The sequence below is a fragment of the Leucopleurus acutus genome, assembly GCF_964270905.1.
Source record: "Leucopleurus acutus genome assembly, chromosome: 3".
NCBI lineage: Eukaryota > Metazoa > Chordata > Mammalia > Artiodactyla > Delphinidae > Leucopleurus > Leucopleurus acutus.
The window spans coordinates 64,840,448-64,857,344 of NC_139145.1; the positions used below are offsets into that span (position 1 = coordinate 64,840,448).

The following is a 16,897-nucleotide window of genomic DNA, read 5'->3' on the forward strand; positions in this document are numbered from 1 at the left end:
TGGTTGTGGCAGAATTCAGTTACCTTTCGTTGTAAGATAGTGGTTTCTATTTCCTTGCTGGCCATCAGCTAGGGGCCACTTTCAGCAAATAGAGGCCACCTGCACTCCTTGCCATGTGGTGTCCTCCATCTTCAGAGCTGGAACAGAAAAATTTCACTGTCAAATCCTTCCCTACTTCAAATATCCTCCAGAAGAGCCCAAACACCTTTATAATTTTTTGAAAATTTGTTTTTAAAATTAAGATGTAATTGGCCTATAACATTATATTAGTTTCAGGTGTACAACATAATGATTTGATGTTTGTATATATTGTGAAATGATCACTACAATAAGCCCAGTTAACATCCATCACTGTACAGAATTGTTTTTTTCTTGGGATAAGAACTTTTTTTTTTTTTGCGGTACGCGGGCCTCTCACTGTTGTGGCCTCTCCCGTTGCGGAGAACAGGCTCCGGACGTGCAGGCCCAGCGGCCATGGCTCATGGGCCTAGCCGCTCCACGGCATGTGGGATCCTCCCGGACCGGGGCACGAACTCGTGTCCCCTGCATCGGCAGGCGGACCCTCAACCACTGCGCCACCAGGGAAGCCCGGGATAAGAACTTTTAAGATCTACTCTCTTTGCAACTTTCAAATAAATAACGCAGTACAATTAATTATGGTCACCATGCTGTACATTACATCCCCATAACTTATTTATTTTATAAGCATTCCTGTCCTTTTAAGGGCTCACCTGATTAGGTCAGGTCCACTGAGGATAATCTCCCATTAAAGTCAACTGTCCACACATCATAACCTAATCACAGGAGTGATATCCCATCATATTCACAGATTCCTCCCACACTCAAGGGCAGGGGATCATATAAAGGCATGGGTCATTGAATATGGTTTCAGAATTCTGCCATATATATTAAAAAAAATAACACGGATTTCAAACGTTTACGAAGTATCAATAGAATAGTAACAACTGCATATACATTATCCAGCTTCATCAAATGTAGACTTTTTTTTTTTTTTTTTTTTTTGCGGTACGTGGGCCTCACTGTTGTGGCCTCTCCCGTTGCGGAGCACAGGCTCCGGACGCGCAGGCTCAGCGGCCATGGCTCACGGGCCCAGCCGCTCCGCGGCCTGTGGGATCTTCCTGGACCGGGGCATGAACCCATGTCCCCTGCATTGGCAGGCAGATTCTCCACCACTGCGCCACCAGGGAAGCCCTAGATAGTTTTTTCTATTCAATGATAAATAATTTTAGGCAGAATTCCTTTTTATGGACGTTTGGAAGTGACAATTCCCAACAGGTATCAGATTTACTTCCAGCATTTTGTGTAACTGGTCACCCCAAACCTGCTGGCCTCAGTATTTGTTATACTGTCTTCATCAGGTTCATAGGGACCCGCAGCTATTTCAAAGTTCACTTTATTAAATGTGTCCAGAGATTTTGGTCCATAATGGTTGTTGGGTACATCCAGTCAGAAGCCAGTTGCATTTTTGGTATTTTGAAATGTACAAAGGGCCCTCTGAGGGAATATTTTCCTCTCATTTACATATTTTCTGGTTGTTGCATGTCAGAGTATTGTGCAAAATGCTTTGAGTTCATGATATCTCACCAGTAAGAGAATTGAAATAATCTGGTATGGGGCCAAAGGAACAAAGTGGACAAAGAAGAGAGGATTGAAGGTGTGTTTATTACAGGAAAAAGGCCTGATTAAGTCTGAATCTCCCAACATGCAGAAGCTAGAATTGAGAGGCTTATTCGTTAAACTGAGTGAAGGTTTCTGTACTCACAGAGGGAAAGCTCCTGGGGAACTTGGGAAGACTTTGTACCCTGGCTACCCTGGAAGTTTTGCAATAAGTGCACCATTCAGTCTATCTGGGCTTGTGGTGGGCTTAAGGAAATGAATAGATGAATGACCTCTTAGTTTTCTTAACACAGAGTTTGTGTTTTTGAGCGGTCACTAGTGCCAGATAAAATGTTAAAGGAAACCAGATTGAGGAGAACACAGGCTTTTCTCTCTTCAAAGAGGCAGTTCAACTGTCTCTGGGGGATAGCAGCAATCCTCTGAGGAAATCATGGAGACCAGAGTGGTGAAGCTGTGGGGTAAAATAAATGTCTTGCTTCATGCCATGCTGATTTTCCTGCAAATCAATCAAATGTAATTTTACGAGCTGAAGCCTATAGACATTAAGAAAATATTCACAGAACACACAGACCAAAGCATTGTGGCTAGGGCCCTAAGGGAACTTCCTGGAAGTTTCTAAATTTGCACTTTCATATTCTGGGGGGTTTAAGTTAACAACATTTAAAAGAAGCTTATTGTAGGAAATGTGGAAGCTGTTTGCACACCTCTTTCCTAGCCCACTTCCCTGCTTTTCCTCCATAATACCTTTACCATTGTATATAGTATGTATTTTACACGATAGTCTCCCTCACAGAAAAATAAATTCCACAAAAGTGTTTTGTTCAGTGCTGTATATTGAAATATGGAGAGGTACTAAGTATTTGTTGAAGTAATAAATGATTATGGGGAAATGTTAAAAATAGAACACTTAACCTAAAATTCCACCAACCTAAAATTCCACCACCCACTCAACATTTATTTCCTTTGCCTTTTCTCATTTTTGGTTGCATTGGGTCTTTGTTGCTGCGCACGGGCTTTCTCTAGTTGCGGCGAGCAGGGGGTACGCTCTGTTGTGGTGCTCAGGATTCTCATTGCGGTGGCTTCTCTTGTGGAGCACAGGCTCCCTGCGCGTGAGCTTCAGTATTTGTGGCTCATGGGCTCTAGAACGCAGGCTCAGTGGCTGTGGCACAGGGGTTTAGTTGCTCCGCGGCATGCGGGATACTTCCTGGACCAGGGCTCGAACCCGTGTACCCTATATATTGGCAGACGGATTCTTAACCACTGCGCCAGCAGTGAGGTCCCCCTTTGCCTTTGGGAGGGGGAGGGCGGTTACTTCTCTTTTGGGATCAGTCTATTACACAGATGGATACTCCTTCTAAAAATGTTCTAAAAGTTATTAGCTGATACTAGCTCATCACGTGGGAAGAAGGGGCTCGTTCTGACTCTCTTCACACCTTACACAATACATCCTTAGCTTGCAGCCGAGTTTCTGGCGCTTCCCTTTGCCCCAATTCCCGCTAACACTCTCCCTCATTTCCGGCTCCCAGAACCCCACTCCAGGCTGACACGTCATCACGTTGGGACGTAAACGCCTACGGCCGCGATGCCATACGCAGTGTCTGACGTCATGACGTAGAGCCTAGCAACAGCGCAGGCTCGCAACCGAGACCGTTATGGCCGCCGCCACCCTGAGGAGGATGAGGAGCGCCCAGCAAGCGAAACTGCGGCCCAGGCCGGCCATCCAGCTCCCCGGAGGGCTGGCGCTGCCGCTGGTCCTGGCGCTTCTGCTTGCGTCCAGTGGTAAATGGGGCGTGGCGGTAGGGAGGTCGCGGGAAGGGCCCGGGCGCGGGCGCGGAACGCCAAGACGGGCCCGACCAGGGAACGGGCGCTTCCGAGTGTCCGGAGCAGGTGGCGATGTCTAGAGGGGCAGGGTCTCTACAGCCCCGAAGAGGGAGAGTAGGCTGTCTGAAGGGGTCTGTGGAGGTGGGGTCTCCAAGAGGCCTGAGAAGTGGGGTTGAGAGCTGCAGGGACCCAGGCAGCGAGCGTGTAGATGGGCGGGGAGGGAGGAGTGGTGGTGGTGTCTAGAGTCTTGAAAAATGGGTTGCCACAGAGAATGGCGGTGATGCGGTCTCCAAGATCCCTTGGAGGTGTCGATTACAAACAAAAACGCACAACTGTTAAGAACTGTGAGTTTATTCAGTGTCTTACTGAAGGCTGTAGCGGGGGTAGCCAGTTTCTCAGTTCTGAGAAATTGTTCGAAGAGGTGAGGCAGGAGCCAGGTTAATGGATGAATTTTTTTGCTGGGAAAAAAACATGTAGTCAAACATCAAAAGATTACTGCTCATCATAAAGAACAGACATCTGAAGTTCATAATTTTAGTACTTTGTATGGGAAGACGCAAGAATCTGGGGTTATTGAAATTCTTCCTTAGGTATGCATCTTACCTGTCTAGGACCCGTGTATCCAAAACAGAATACTTCATCCTGTTTTTCTCCATCCTTAGTTCCCCTCAGATCCACTGTAGGTGGGCAACTGCAGTGGCTAATAGCTTGATTCTTGTAGAACTGGAATGGCATGCAACGTTCTTTTTTTTTCTTTACAGAGATGGGAGTTAGGAGGGTCTAGAAGAGAGCACAGAGGGGACAGGTGCTGAGGAGACAGCCGAGAGTAAGAGGTGTGGTGTCTAGAGAGAGTCCCAAGGTCAGGTGCGGGTGCCCAGGGGTTTAGCTGGGCCAAGGGAAGGCGGGGGCTTTCCAGAACGGGTGGGATCAGCGGTAAAGACGAAGGTGGGTAGGGGCCGAGCCGATGGAATAATTTGGAGAGCGAAAGTGAAAGGAAAAGAGCTATCTTTGAGTATTGGTGCATCTGTGAGGACTGGGAGGTTCCGGGGCTTGGTAAAGAGCCAGAATGCTGGGGCGTTGGACTCCTGAGGGTCTTGGGAGGAGAAGAGGAGTTCTGGGACAAGGGAGATTCTTTGTAAACATGGTCCCCCTTCTCTGTGTCCTGGGTTAACCAGACAACCCTGCTTCATTTCAATGGATCTGTAGGATTTAAGTATTTATTTTTTAATTGAGGTATAATTGACATATTAGTTTCAGGTGTATAGCGTAATGATTTGATGTTTGTATACACTGTGATCGCACACTAAGTCTAGTTACCATCCATCACCACACGTAGTTAACATTTTTTTCTTATAATGAGAACTTGTCAGATTTACTCTTAGCAACTTTCAGACATGCAGTACAGTATTATTAACTATAGTCACCGTGCTGTACATTGCATCCCCATGACTTATTTATTTTACAAGTGGAAGTTTGTACCTTTTGATTCCCTTCACCTCCACCCTGCCCCTGTCCCCGCCAACCACCATTCTGTTCTCTGTATTTATGAGTTTAGATTTTTAATTTGTTTTGTTTTGTTTTTTAGATTCCACATGTAAATGAAACCATATATCTGTCTTCCTCTGACTGATGTATTTCACGTAGCATGTAAATGAAATCATATATCTGTCTTTCTCTGACTGACGTATTTTACGTAGCATAATGCCCTCAAGATCCATCCATGTTGTTGCAAATGGCAAGATTCCATTCTCTTTTGTGGCTGAATGATAATCCACTGTGTGTGTGTACCACAACTTCTTTATCTATTCATTGATCCATGGGCACTTAGGTTGTTTCCATATCTTGGCTATTGTAAATAGTGCTGCACGATTAAGTATTCCTTTTCTTAGAAATGTTACATTGTGAATCAAGATATTGAAGGCTTTATTGAGAAAAGAGGAAACCTGTAGACCATGGCCTGAGACTTAGGGGGAACAAATCCACTAATAAGAATTTATAATGATTAAGCAGTATCTTGTTTAGTAGTCCCTTTTTTATTTCAGGTCAAGACATGATCCTTCTTTTTCTGCCTAAATCTTGTTTGAGTTCAGATGAAAAACAGTATAAATGGGATAGTGTTCATTTATTTGCCAACAGGGGCTGTCTAGCCATACATTCCTGTACTACAGTGCTGTGGTTACTTACTTGGGTTTCCCCAGCAGCCGTGAGGGCAGGGCACCTGGACCACCCTCCCAGAAGTGTTTGTAACTCAGTGGGAAAGGACTGTGGCCCATTTTCCCAAGGCCCTTTCATTGTTAGTAAAATATAATGAGGATTTCTCTGGTTGATACAGATACTCCTGTTCCTAAAGTTCCTAAGTAGCATGGTTGTTTTGGTCATTTAATCATCTAAGAAAAAACTGACATTTAAGCATTTATATTTCTTGCTGGAGTGCTTAAGATATACAGTTTGGGGAATATGTAGCTGGTAACTATAGTTTCAAAAACAACTTTTTCTCTTAAGAGATGGTTGAAAATTTTCTGATGTGTGGGTAAGCAGGGTGAGTGTGGAGTATTAAGGTGTCCTCTTGTCTTTTTTTATTTGTTAAGGCCCCATAAACATTGCTCCAACTATACTAGGACATTTCAGGGAATGGTTTTCTTTTATTAAGTTTTTGTATATATCAATTTTAAATTCAGGTTATTCCCTATTGAAAATAACTTAAATGAAAACTAACATGTATGCTTTTAATAGGGAAGCAGCTCCATTGTAGTACAGTGTAGCATGTGTAAAGCTTTGGGTAATATAAATGTTTTTTGTAAGCGTGCCTTATGGTAAAGTGATTTCAAAGTAATTACTCTTGTAATAAGAAAATTAAAGTCTAGCTAGAATATATTGCATTCCAAACTTCAAGTAAGCATAGGAAGTTAGAAAGTTTCTATATCAGATTTATTTAAACTTGTTCCGTATTAGGTTTCTTAAAATTTCAGTGCTTGGGTATATTCTTGGCAATCTGTAAGACTTTTTACAGATGTTTTTGTTTTGGTAAAGTTTAAAGAAGTTAATGTAAGTGTTATTTTGGATCACTGGATGCTCACTGTCTGACCCAGTCTGGCCATGCCATTTCAAAAGTGCCTGCTTTCTACATTGACCATCATATTGCTCCTAGATGTTGCCTAAATTTATTTAATGTGTATTTAATTTTTAAGGCAGTGTGTGAATGAATTCTCAGGGTCTTCTGCATTCTTGTTCGAGAAATATTGATATAGTTTTTTTTAAGGCAGTTTTTAAAAAGGTACCAGTAGGAGAGAATTAAATTAAAAAATTTTAATTTTAAAGTGTTAAGTTTTAACTAGAGAGGTGATATCAAATAGGAAAGGGTAGAAATGGAACATATATCAATATGTAAAAGTCTAAAGTTTATATATATATATATATATATATATAAACCGAAACAAATCCATAAAGTCAGAGTTATCACTTTGTTCTGAATACTCTTTATAGCTGACTGGATCAACCTCTTTCATTTGAAGGAGTGGCAGTCCAGGAGGTTGATCTAATTTACGTCAAATGTTTCAGATGAAGTCCTAGTTTGTTTTCTTGTATATAACGTCCACGTGTCTTTTGGCTGTGTTTTGTGGCATGTGGGAACTTAGTTCCCCAACTAGGGATCGAACCCTTGACCTCTGCAGTGGAAGCACCAAGTCTTAACCACTGACTGCTAGGGAAGTCCCAACTTCCAGATTTTTACTCCTTGAACAATATTTATTAATTCTGCTCCTACTTGGTGCTAGGTATTGGAGTTACAGCAACAAATAGGGTGATGTTGGAGATATCCTTAGAAGAGTGGCGGGGTCTTACCTGGCTGAGAACTATGAGAAAGGCTTTTCAGAGGGTGTAGTAGGTGCAAAAACGCTACTTGGGAAGCAGTGTAGGATTTGTGGTGAGAGTTGAGCATTTTCAATAAATATTTATTGAATGCCTGCTATCTGTTAAGTAGGCAGTGGGGATAGAATAGTTAGGAAGATTAGTAGGAGATAACAGCATTGAGATAATGGGGACCAGATCATATAGGATCTTATAGGCTATTATAAAGACTTTGAATTTCACTCTTGAGGGAAATGGAGAGCTACTAGATGGTTTTAAGCAGAGGAGTAACGTCATTTTAACTTAAGTTTTTACAGGATGACTCTGGCTGTTATGTTGAGAGTGGACACTAGGGGTTAAGGGAGAAGCATACCGATCATTTAGAAGGCTACCATAATAATCCAGGGGAGATTGTGGTGGCTTGGACTAGGCAGTAGCAATGGAGGGGTGAAAACTCTTCAAATTCTGCATATATTTTGAAGGCAGAGAAACAGATTGGATGTGGGGTGTTAAAATAATGACTCCAAGGCTTTTGGCTTGAGTAACAGAAAAATGGAGTTGCCATTAACTGAGAGGGAGACTATAGATAGAACAAGTTTTTGTTTTTGTTTCTTTGTTTTTTCTTTTTGGAGTGGGAAGAAAAAATGCATTTCTTTAACCTTTTCATTCTGAAATAATTGTAGATTCACTTGCAGTTGTAAGAAATAAAATACAGAAATTCTGTGTACCCTTTACCCAGTTTTTCCCAGTGATAACATCCTGCAGAACTGTAGTATAATATCACAACCAGGATACTGATATCGATACAATCAAGATACAGAGCATTAACATCACCATAAGGATCTTTCCTGTTGCTCTTTTATAGTTATCCTCACTTTCTTCCTATCCCTACTCCCTCCTGAAATCCTGGCAACCACTAATCTTTTTTATTTCTACAATTTTATCATTTTGTGAATATGATACATGGGATCATATGGTATGTAACTTTTTGGGATTGGCTTTTTTCACCTAGCATAATTCTCAGGAGATTCTTCTAAGTTGTTTCATTTGTCTATAGTTTGTTCCTTTTAATTGCTGAGTAATATTCCATGGTATGGATGTACTACACTTTGTTTAACCTTTCATCCATTGAAGGACATCTGGGTTGTTTCCAGTTTTTGGCTATTATGAATAAGGCTGCTATAAACATTTATATACAGATTTTTATGTGAACATGTTTTCATTTCTCTGGGATAAATGCCCAGGACTGTAACTGCTGGGTCACATGGTAGTTGCACATTTAGTTTTTTAAGAAACTGCCAAGCTGTTTTCTGGAATGGTCGTCCTATTTTACATTACCAGCAGCAACATATGAGTGATCTTGTTTCTCTGCATCCTTGCCGACATTTGGCATTGTCATTATTTTTTATTTTAGCCATTCTGATAGGTGTGCAGTGATATCTCATTGAGGTTTTTTTAAAAAAATTAATTATTGGCTGTGTTGGGTCTTCGTTGCTGTGTGCGGGCTTTCTCTAGTTGGGGTGAGTGGGGGCTACTCTTTGTTGAGGTGCACGGGCTTCTCATTGTCGTGGCTTCTCTTATTGTGGAGCACAGGCTGTAGGTGCACAGGCTTCAGTAGTTGTGGCATGTGGGCTCAGTAGTTGTGGCTTGTGGGCTCTAGAGATCAGGCTCAGTAGTTGTGGCACACGGGCTTAGTTGCTCCACGGCATGTGGGATCTTCCCGGGCCAGGGCTCGAACCCGTGTCCCCTGCACTGGCAGGCGGATTCTGTGACCACAGATTCGTAACCACTGTGCCACTAGGGAAGCCCTCTCACTGAGGTTTTAATTTGCATTTCCCTAATGGTTAACATCTTTTCATGTGCTTATTTGCCATCTGTATGTTCTTTTTGGTGAAACGTCTCTTTATGTCTTTTGCCCATGTTCTAACTGGATTGTTTGCTTTTTCACTTTATGTATTCTAGATACTAGGCCTTTGTTGGGTATGGGGCTTACAAATATTTCTCCCACTTTGTAGCTTGCCTTTTCATCCTCACAGGAAGGTCTTTCACTGAAAAAAGTTTTTAAGTTTTGATGGAATTGGGCTTCCCTGGTGGCGCAGTGGTTACGAATCTGCCTGCCAATGCAGGGGACACGGGTTCGAGCCCTGGTCTGGGAAGACCCCACATGCCACGGAGCAGGTAAGCCCATGCGCCACAACTACTGAGCCTGTGCTCTAGAGCCCGCGAGCCACAGCTACTGAGCCTGCGTGCCACAACTACTGAAGCCCGTGTGCCTAGAGCCCGTGCTCCACAACAGGAGATACCACCGCAACGAGAAGCCCGCAATGAGAAGCCCTACTCTACCGCAACGAAGAGTAGCCCCCACTTGCTGCAACTAGAGAAAGCCCATGTGCAGCAACGAAGACCCAAAGCAGCCAAAGATAAATAAATAAAATAAGTAAATTAAAAAAAATTTGATGGAATTCAATTTATGAATTTTTCCTTTTATGTATTTTTGGTATCAGGTCAAAGAATTTGTTGTCTAGTCCTAGATTCTGAAGATTTTGTCCTAAATCTTCTTTAAAAAATCTGTGTAGTTTTACATTTAAATTTGTGATACATTTTTAGTTAATTTTTGTAAAAGGTGTGAGACTTAGGCTGAGGTTCGTTTAGCTTGTTAATATGGTGGATTACTTTGATTTTTGAGTATTGAGCCAGTCTTGCATCCATGGAATAAACCTTAGTGATCATGGAGTATCATTCTTTTTATATATTGCAGATTTCTTTCTTTCTTTTTTTTTTTTTTTGGCTGCACTGCGTGGCTTGTGGGATCTCAGTTACCCATCCACGGATTGAACTTGGGCCACGGCAGCGAAAACCCTAACCACTAGGCCACCAGAGAACTTTATATTAAAGTTGATTTCTTTTTAAAAAATATTTATTCATTTATTTATTTTCGGCTGTGTTGGGTCTTTGTTGTTGCACGTGGGCTTTCTCTAGTTGCGGTGCGTGGGCTTCTCGTTGTGGTGGCTTCTCTTGTTGCGGAGCACGGGCTCTAGGCACGTGGGCTCAGTAGTTGTGGCACACGGGCTTAGTTGCTCCGCGGCATGTGGGGTCTTCCTGGGCCAGGGCTCCAACCCATGTCCCCCGCATTGGTAGGTGGATTCTCAACCACTGCGCCACCAGGGAAGTCCTAAAGTTGATTTCTATTTGCTAATATTTTGTTAAGGAGTTTTGCATTTCTGTTCATGAAAGATATCAGTCTGTAATTTTCTTTTTCTGTAGTGGCTTTGGTTTTGGTATCAGGATAATAATATTAGCTTCATAAAATGAATTGTGAAGTGTTCCCTCCTCTGCAAGTCTCTAGAAGAGATTGTGTAGAATTGGTGTTAATTCTTCATTAAACATTTGGTAGAATTCTCCAGTGAAACCATCTGGGCCAGGAGATTTGATTTTGGGGAGTTTTAAAATTAAAAATTCAGTTTCCTTGATAGTTAAAGGGCTATTCAAATTATGTATTTTGTATGGGGTAAATTGTGGTACTTTGTGTTGTTAAGACTCTGGTCTGAAACTTTCTCTTTTAGTTGGCTTTTTATGACATTGCTCTGGCAGGGGAGGTGGGGATTGGTGCACATTACTGGCAGGTAGAGCTAGAAATCTAGGGTCTCCACTTGATCTGTGTTGGCACCTGAAGGGTGGTGGTGGTCCTGTTAGTTCTGGGTAGGGGTGGGAGTTTTGGCTCCCCTCATGGTCTGCACTGACATATTGTTGGGGGTGGCCTCATTACTGCTAGACCATGGTTAAAGTCTTGACTGTTCACTAGGCCTCCTCTGACATCATCCTATTGTGGAGGGGAAGGGGCACCTCATTACAGCTTGGTGAGGGTGGAAATCTAGGCTCCCCACTCGGTCTTTGCTGGTGTAGGTGTGAGTGGAGCCACAGTTTTTTCTGTGTTGTTTGCTTGGAGTAGAGCAGTCACTGTCTAAAAGTTTTCTTTCTTGCTAGGCTGCCTCTCTCCTGATCTCCTGGCAAAAGAGAGCAGGCTTTTTGGGTGGCCCTTTTTGTCCACACCCGTGGTGTTTCCAGGTTGCTGGGCTCTTCAGCTCAAGTCTGGAATATGTGAGGTAAAAAGAAAATCCAGAAAAGTCACCACTGGGTTGTTTCTCATGTCCTCAGGTCTCTAACCACTCTGCCTTATTCTTTCCACCTTTCAGAGTCATCTTATGTTATTTTATATGTAATATGCAGGGTTTTAATTTGTTTTTAGTGGGAAGAATAGGGAAAAATACATCTACTCCATCTTCCTGGAAGCCAAAGTCAGAATTCATTTTGAACATGTTAATTTGAATGACAGACGTCTAAGAGGAGATATCAGGTAGGCAGCTGGACTTATGAGCCTAGAGTTCTGGTAGTACATGGAAGTTCTCTTTTGATGGCTTCATTTTTCTCAGAGAAATTAGGAAGTGATGTTAGCCTTTAAAAATGAGGACAACAGAGAAGGTGTTAGAAGTTTGAGGACAGAGGAAATGTGAATGGTCTGCTAAGGGAGTAGAAGGGTGAACGGACTAGGAAAATACAGTATAATTGCTGACAGCATTACATGTATATCTCAATTTTGGGCATTGAATTTAAAATGAAATAAAAAAATGAAAAAGTTAAAATGAAATAAATTGAAGTAAAAAATGAAATATTCATCAGATAACAATTGCCTTGCCAGATAGTAACAACTTAAGCAGCATAAGAGACCTACTGCATTACATAGCCTGCCACTGTAAGAAAAAGAAAAGAAAGAATAGAGAGGGGTTTGACTTTAGGTCACAGTGGCAAAGTTCACACAGAGCTTGTACCCTCTGTTTTCATTTCACAGAGGTTTGACTTCAGGACCCAGACTCTACCCCAACCCCAGAACAGAAAGACAGGTGGCTGATCCTAGCTTAGTGGAAAATTTAGGTATATGTGCTTCTAGCTTGGTGGAGATAAATTTGAAGATTTCAGTTTAATGTTCTTTATTTACTTATTTTAGCTCTATCACAGGCTGATTCGCCGAGCCAGACTGTACCGAAGTCACATGTTTCTACTCCAAATATGGATGCTTTAACAAATGAAACCAAACCTTCTGTTTCCCAAATCAACATCACTCTCCCTCACACAACTAGTACAGAAAAAAGTGGAGTGGCATCTCTGTCCCCTCATCCCTCGCCTACTACTTCTCTGTCCCAAGAGGAAGCTGATAACAATGAAGATCCTAGCATAGAGGAGGAGGATCTTCTCACACTGAATAGTTCTCCGTCCACTGCCAAAGACACTCTGGACAATGGAGATTATGGAGAACCAGACTACGACTGGACCACCAGCCCCCGGGACGATGAGTCCAATGAGGCCTTGGAAGAAAACAGGAGCTATATGGAAATTGAACAGTCAGTGAGATCTTTTAAGACCCCACCCTCAAATATAGAAGAGGAAGATAGCCATTTCTTTTTCCATCTTATTATTTTTGCTTTTTGTGTTGCTGTTGTTTATATTACATATCACAACAAAAGGAAGGTAAGTTTGGGATTTTTCACCCCCTCTAGTTGCCCTCTATAATCTCAGTCATATTTCTTATTAATACTTCTGCTGATTCATATCAGTTTATAAATTTGTGGTGTATTTTAACAAATGAAAGACAGAATGCTTTACTACATGTGCTTCTGAAAAAAGAAGCCAAAATATTTTTATTGAGCAAAACCAAAGCCCAGTGATTTTTTTAAAAAAATGTTTTGTATCTTAACTTAGCATCGCTACTTCACTGGGAGTGCTTGTGGAGAGAGATTGTTAATTTAAGACTTCTAATTTATTAAGCACTGAACTTTATGATATTTTGATAACTTTTTTCCCTGGTTGTTAAAGTATTACATGTCTTTTTTAGGGACACAGAAAAGTGTAGAAAAGAAAATACAAGCTACTACCCAAAGCTGAGCATTATTAACATTTTGGTATATTTCTGGTCTGTAAATGTGTGTATAGTTCAGACATATATGTGTATGTTAATTTTTAAATGAATTTGATTATTTCATATAGAGTTTTGTATCTTCCCTTTTACCTAACAAATCATGAGCATTTTTCATATCATTAATATTCTTTAAAAACATGATTTAATAGCTACATAATTTATTTGGCTATTTTCCTGCTGAGTATTTAGATGGTTTTCAGTTTTTGGTTCAGAAATAATATTGTGATGAACACTGCTGTACTGGAGTTGGTGTGTTGGACTACGTGAGGCAGAGGAGGCATAAATAGGACTGAATGGATAATTTAGTGTGAAGGTTCATCTGGGCACTGTGTAGTCCCAGAGCTAAATAGTTAAGCTTTTTAAACATTTAAAGGGAGATCAAGCACAATGTGCTTTTTCTTTTTTTTTTTTTTTGCGGTACGCAGGCCTCTCACTGTTGCCTCTCCTGCTGCAGATGGAGCACAGGCTCCGGACGCGCAGGCTCAGCGGCCATGGCTCACGGGCCTAGCCGCTCCGCGGCATGTGGGATCTTCCCGGACCGGGGCACAAACCTGTGTCCCCTGCATCGGCAGGCGGACTCTCAACCACTGTGCCACCAGGGAAGCCCCACAATGTCCTTTTTAATACTTATTGGCCAGGAATTCTCAGTCTTGACTTTGTTGTAACTTGCTTTGTTATTCCTGGCAGCCACCTTCCCCTTTGGGACCTTGATTTTCTCACTTGCGAAATGATAGAACTGGACCAGAGAATTTCACAATGCCTTCCAGCTTTGAGAATCAGTGATTCTAATATTTTACTTGTTGTTTTGACTCAGAAAACAAGCAAACAAACCCTTTGGTTATTTGTGGTTTAGTGGTCTGTCACTAGCTCTGTAAATATTTGTAGGTGGACAAAATTTTGAATGCCAGTGATATTTTATTCCAGTGTTTAGTGTTGGACCATCTCTATTATAAATACCTAAGGGACTTGTTAAACAGGTAGGTTCCTCGACTCCACTGCAATCTACTAACTCATCTCTGAAGAGAGACGCCAGGAATCAGTCTTTAATAGGCATTCCTATGTACATTAAAAATTAAAAAGCACTGTCTCACCTTGTTTACAAGATGGAAAACAAAATAGCCCTTTTGTTGTTGACATTTTACTTTTGTATTTGGGAACCTAGGAGAGAGATACTTCACTTGTTATAAAAAACTTTTAGCATGTCCTCTATTTTCTTTTTTGCATATCTGATTTATTTTGTTTTATTCCAGATTTTCCTTCTGGTTCAAAGCAGGAAATGGCGTGATGGTCTTTGTTCGAAAACAGTGGAATATCATCGTCTAGACCAGAATGTTAATGAGGCAATGCCTTCTCTGAAGATTACCAATGATTATATATTTTAAAGCACTGTGATTTGTGTTAGCTTATTACATAATTTTATTTGCTTGACTTTTTATATGATATTGTGCAGATGTTCGCCATTGGCAGTTAGTACTTAAATGAGAGGTGGGCCTCTCTTTATTTTGCCTTGGTGCTTTGGAAGTTAAGTTTCATGAACAAGGAGTATATAATTTTTTTATCTACATTTTTAGAGTTGAATTCAATCAGGTGTCCAAAATGTGGAGCTAAGCATTACCTGTTTTTATTGTTTTAGATTTCTTTATTGTTCTTTTTCTGGAAGTGTTAGTAATGCTACTTTTAAAAGATCCCAAACTTACAATTAAATTCTAACACATCTGATACTGCTGACTCAGATTCTCTTTCTGCCATCCAAATACTGTTTCTTAAGCACACATTTCTTTGTGCTGTCAAACTGTATCTATGTATGTAAGGATGTATGTAATAATGCTTTATATATAAGTAACATTTTTTTCTTCCAGGAAAATTGCTTTGGATATTTTTGGATAATTTATACATAATTTATTATTGCTCATTCTGACCACAATTTTAAGTAACACATTAATAAATTTGTCTAGAAATTCTGCAGTAGAGACTCTGCAGTTTGCAGTAGACATAAATAAAATGTTATAGAGAGCATTTTTTGGTTTGAATTACTGAATTAAATTTAGAGGTAGAAATTGTCATAAAATTTTAAATACGTGAATAATTGCTTTTACTTAGCAACTGATTGTAGCAAGGGTTTCTCCAAGCTTTCAAGCTAGGGGCAGAGTTTAAAATTATACCATATTTGTTCACTTGTTTTTTTTTTTATAGTAAGTTTGAATAAATTTTCGGGGCCATGTCACTTAAATAATATTGTATCTAAGTCTTTCAAATTAAAATTATACCTGAATGAAGTTGTTTGTATACATGAAGGATATATGTGTATGCTGACTCTTTCTCCCCCTGTATTTGTTTTGTTTTCTTGTTCTTTTTTAATAGAAACTGGAAATGATTTACTGTATTTAATTTTAGCCTGTCTTTCTATCATAAGGAGTTGATCAATATGTAAATATGTGATTTGAAACCTGGTTGACTTCTTACAAGTGTCACGACAACTTTTTAGAAAACATAACCCCTAATATATGTTAAACACCACTCACAAAGCCCAGATGAGCCAGTGGGCATGCGGTTTGTGTAGAGGTGGAAGAGGCAGGGCAGTCCATTGTTGCTCTTGGGTGGACAATTTACTGTTATAATAAGGAAGGGAAGCAGAGTGGAAATACACCTGAACTGTTTTATTGCAGTAATTTTTTTCATATCTGAAATTGTATTATTTAATATTTTGAATAAGATTTTAAAAATAAATGGCAAAGCTATAAATCCATGATTTTATAAGTGTGTTTCATTTTAATGCTGGCATGGGGTCCTTCATTTGGGTGGTGATAGATGGGTAGTGCTGTGTCTGGGAGGAAGGTAAGCTGATTAGCTTGCTTTTATTCCTTTTAGCAATAGGACTGTGCTTCTATGAATTCCACGTACATTTCTAGATCTTACTTTAGGTCTAGTTTACTGTTATGTACTGAAGTTTATTGAAAACTGTAGCAAAGTAGGATTGCAAAGAAAAGTAAAGCAGCTAAATCAATGTGCACTTGTAGCATCCTAGCTTCCCTGTTGTCTCCCTGTTGAAGGCCCCCCGATCCTGGAGGATCATCCCGCTTAGTGGATCTGGGGTTCTTGGGTGCTTCCGGATGGCACAGTCTTTGCTACCCATGTCCCAGTGCTGCAGTCAAGTAGCCTCTGACTTGGAGCATCAGACTGTACATTGATTTAAAATGCTGCCAGTGTCTTACAGAGGCACCCAAGCCACTGGTCTATAAATGTGTATATAATTCACACATATGTGTATGTTAACAATTTTTAGATGAATTTGACCTCTATAGCGTTTTGTATCTTGCTTTTTACCTAACAGATCCTATCATTAATATTCTTTAAAAACATTTAATAGCTACATAATTTATTTAGCTATTTTCCTCTTGAATGTTTAGATGGTTTCCAATTTTTGGTTCAGAAATAATATTGTGGTGAACATTTCTGTACTGGAATTGGTTTGTTGGGTTAAATGAGGCAAAGGCGTAAATAGGATTGAATGGCACAGATAAGACCCACATTTGAGTCTTACAGCACTAATATATCCTACTTACATGTGGTATTGTCTGCTGCCTTCTTTCAGTGTCAGTTTCTGGAGAGACCAGGAGCACT

General features: G+C 40.6%; 1 protein-coding gene across 1 annotated transcript; it reads left to right on the forward strand.

Annotated features, from left to right (window-relative positions):
* Window positions 1-3,278: 3,278 nt before the first annotated feature.
* On the forward strand, window positions 3,279-16,005 carry LOC309960136 (keratinocyte-associated transmembrane protein 2). The gene is made up of 3 exons (XM_082836763.1): window positions 3,279-3,417; window positions 12,308-12,828; window positions 14,527-16,005. Exons 1-3 carry the CDS (start codon window positions 3,291-3,293, stop codon window positions 14,656-14,658), a joined length of 780 nt encoding a protein of 259 aa, XP_082692889.1. The 5' UTR covers window positions 3,279-3,290; the 3' UTR covers window positions 14,659-16,005.
* The last annotated feature ends 892 nt before the right edge of the window (window positions 16,006-16,897 follow it).

What these genes read in the sequence shown, in the direction of transcription:
- LOC309960136 (XM_082836763.1), top strand. Translation starts at nt 3,291, where the DNA reads ATGGCCGCCGCCACCCTGAGGAGGATGAGGAGCGCCCAGCAAGCGAAA. An exon ending in GCTTCTGCTTGCGTCCAGTG is followed by an intron (nt 3,418 to 12,307) that starts GTAAATGGGGCG and finishes TACTTATTTTAG; the next exon opens with CTCTATCACAGGCTGATTCG. An exon ending in CATATCACAACAAAAGGAAG is followed by an intron (nt 12,829 to 14,526) that starts GTAAGTTTGGGA and finishes GTTTTATTCCAG; the next exon opens with ATTTTCCTTCTGGTTCAAAG.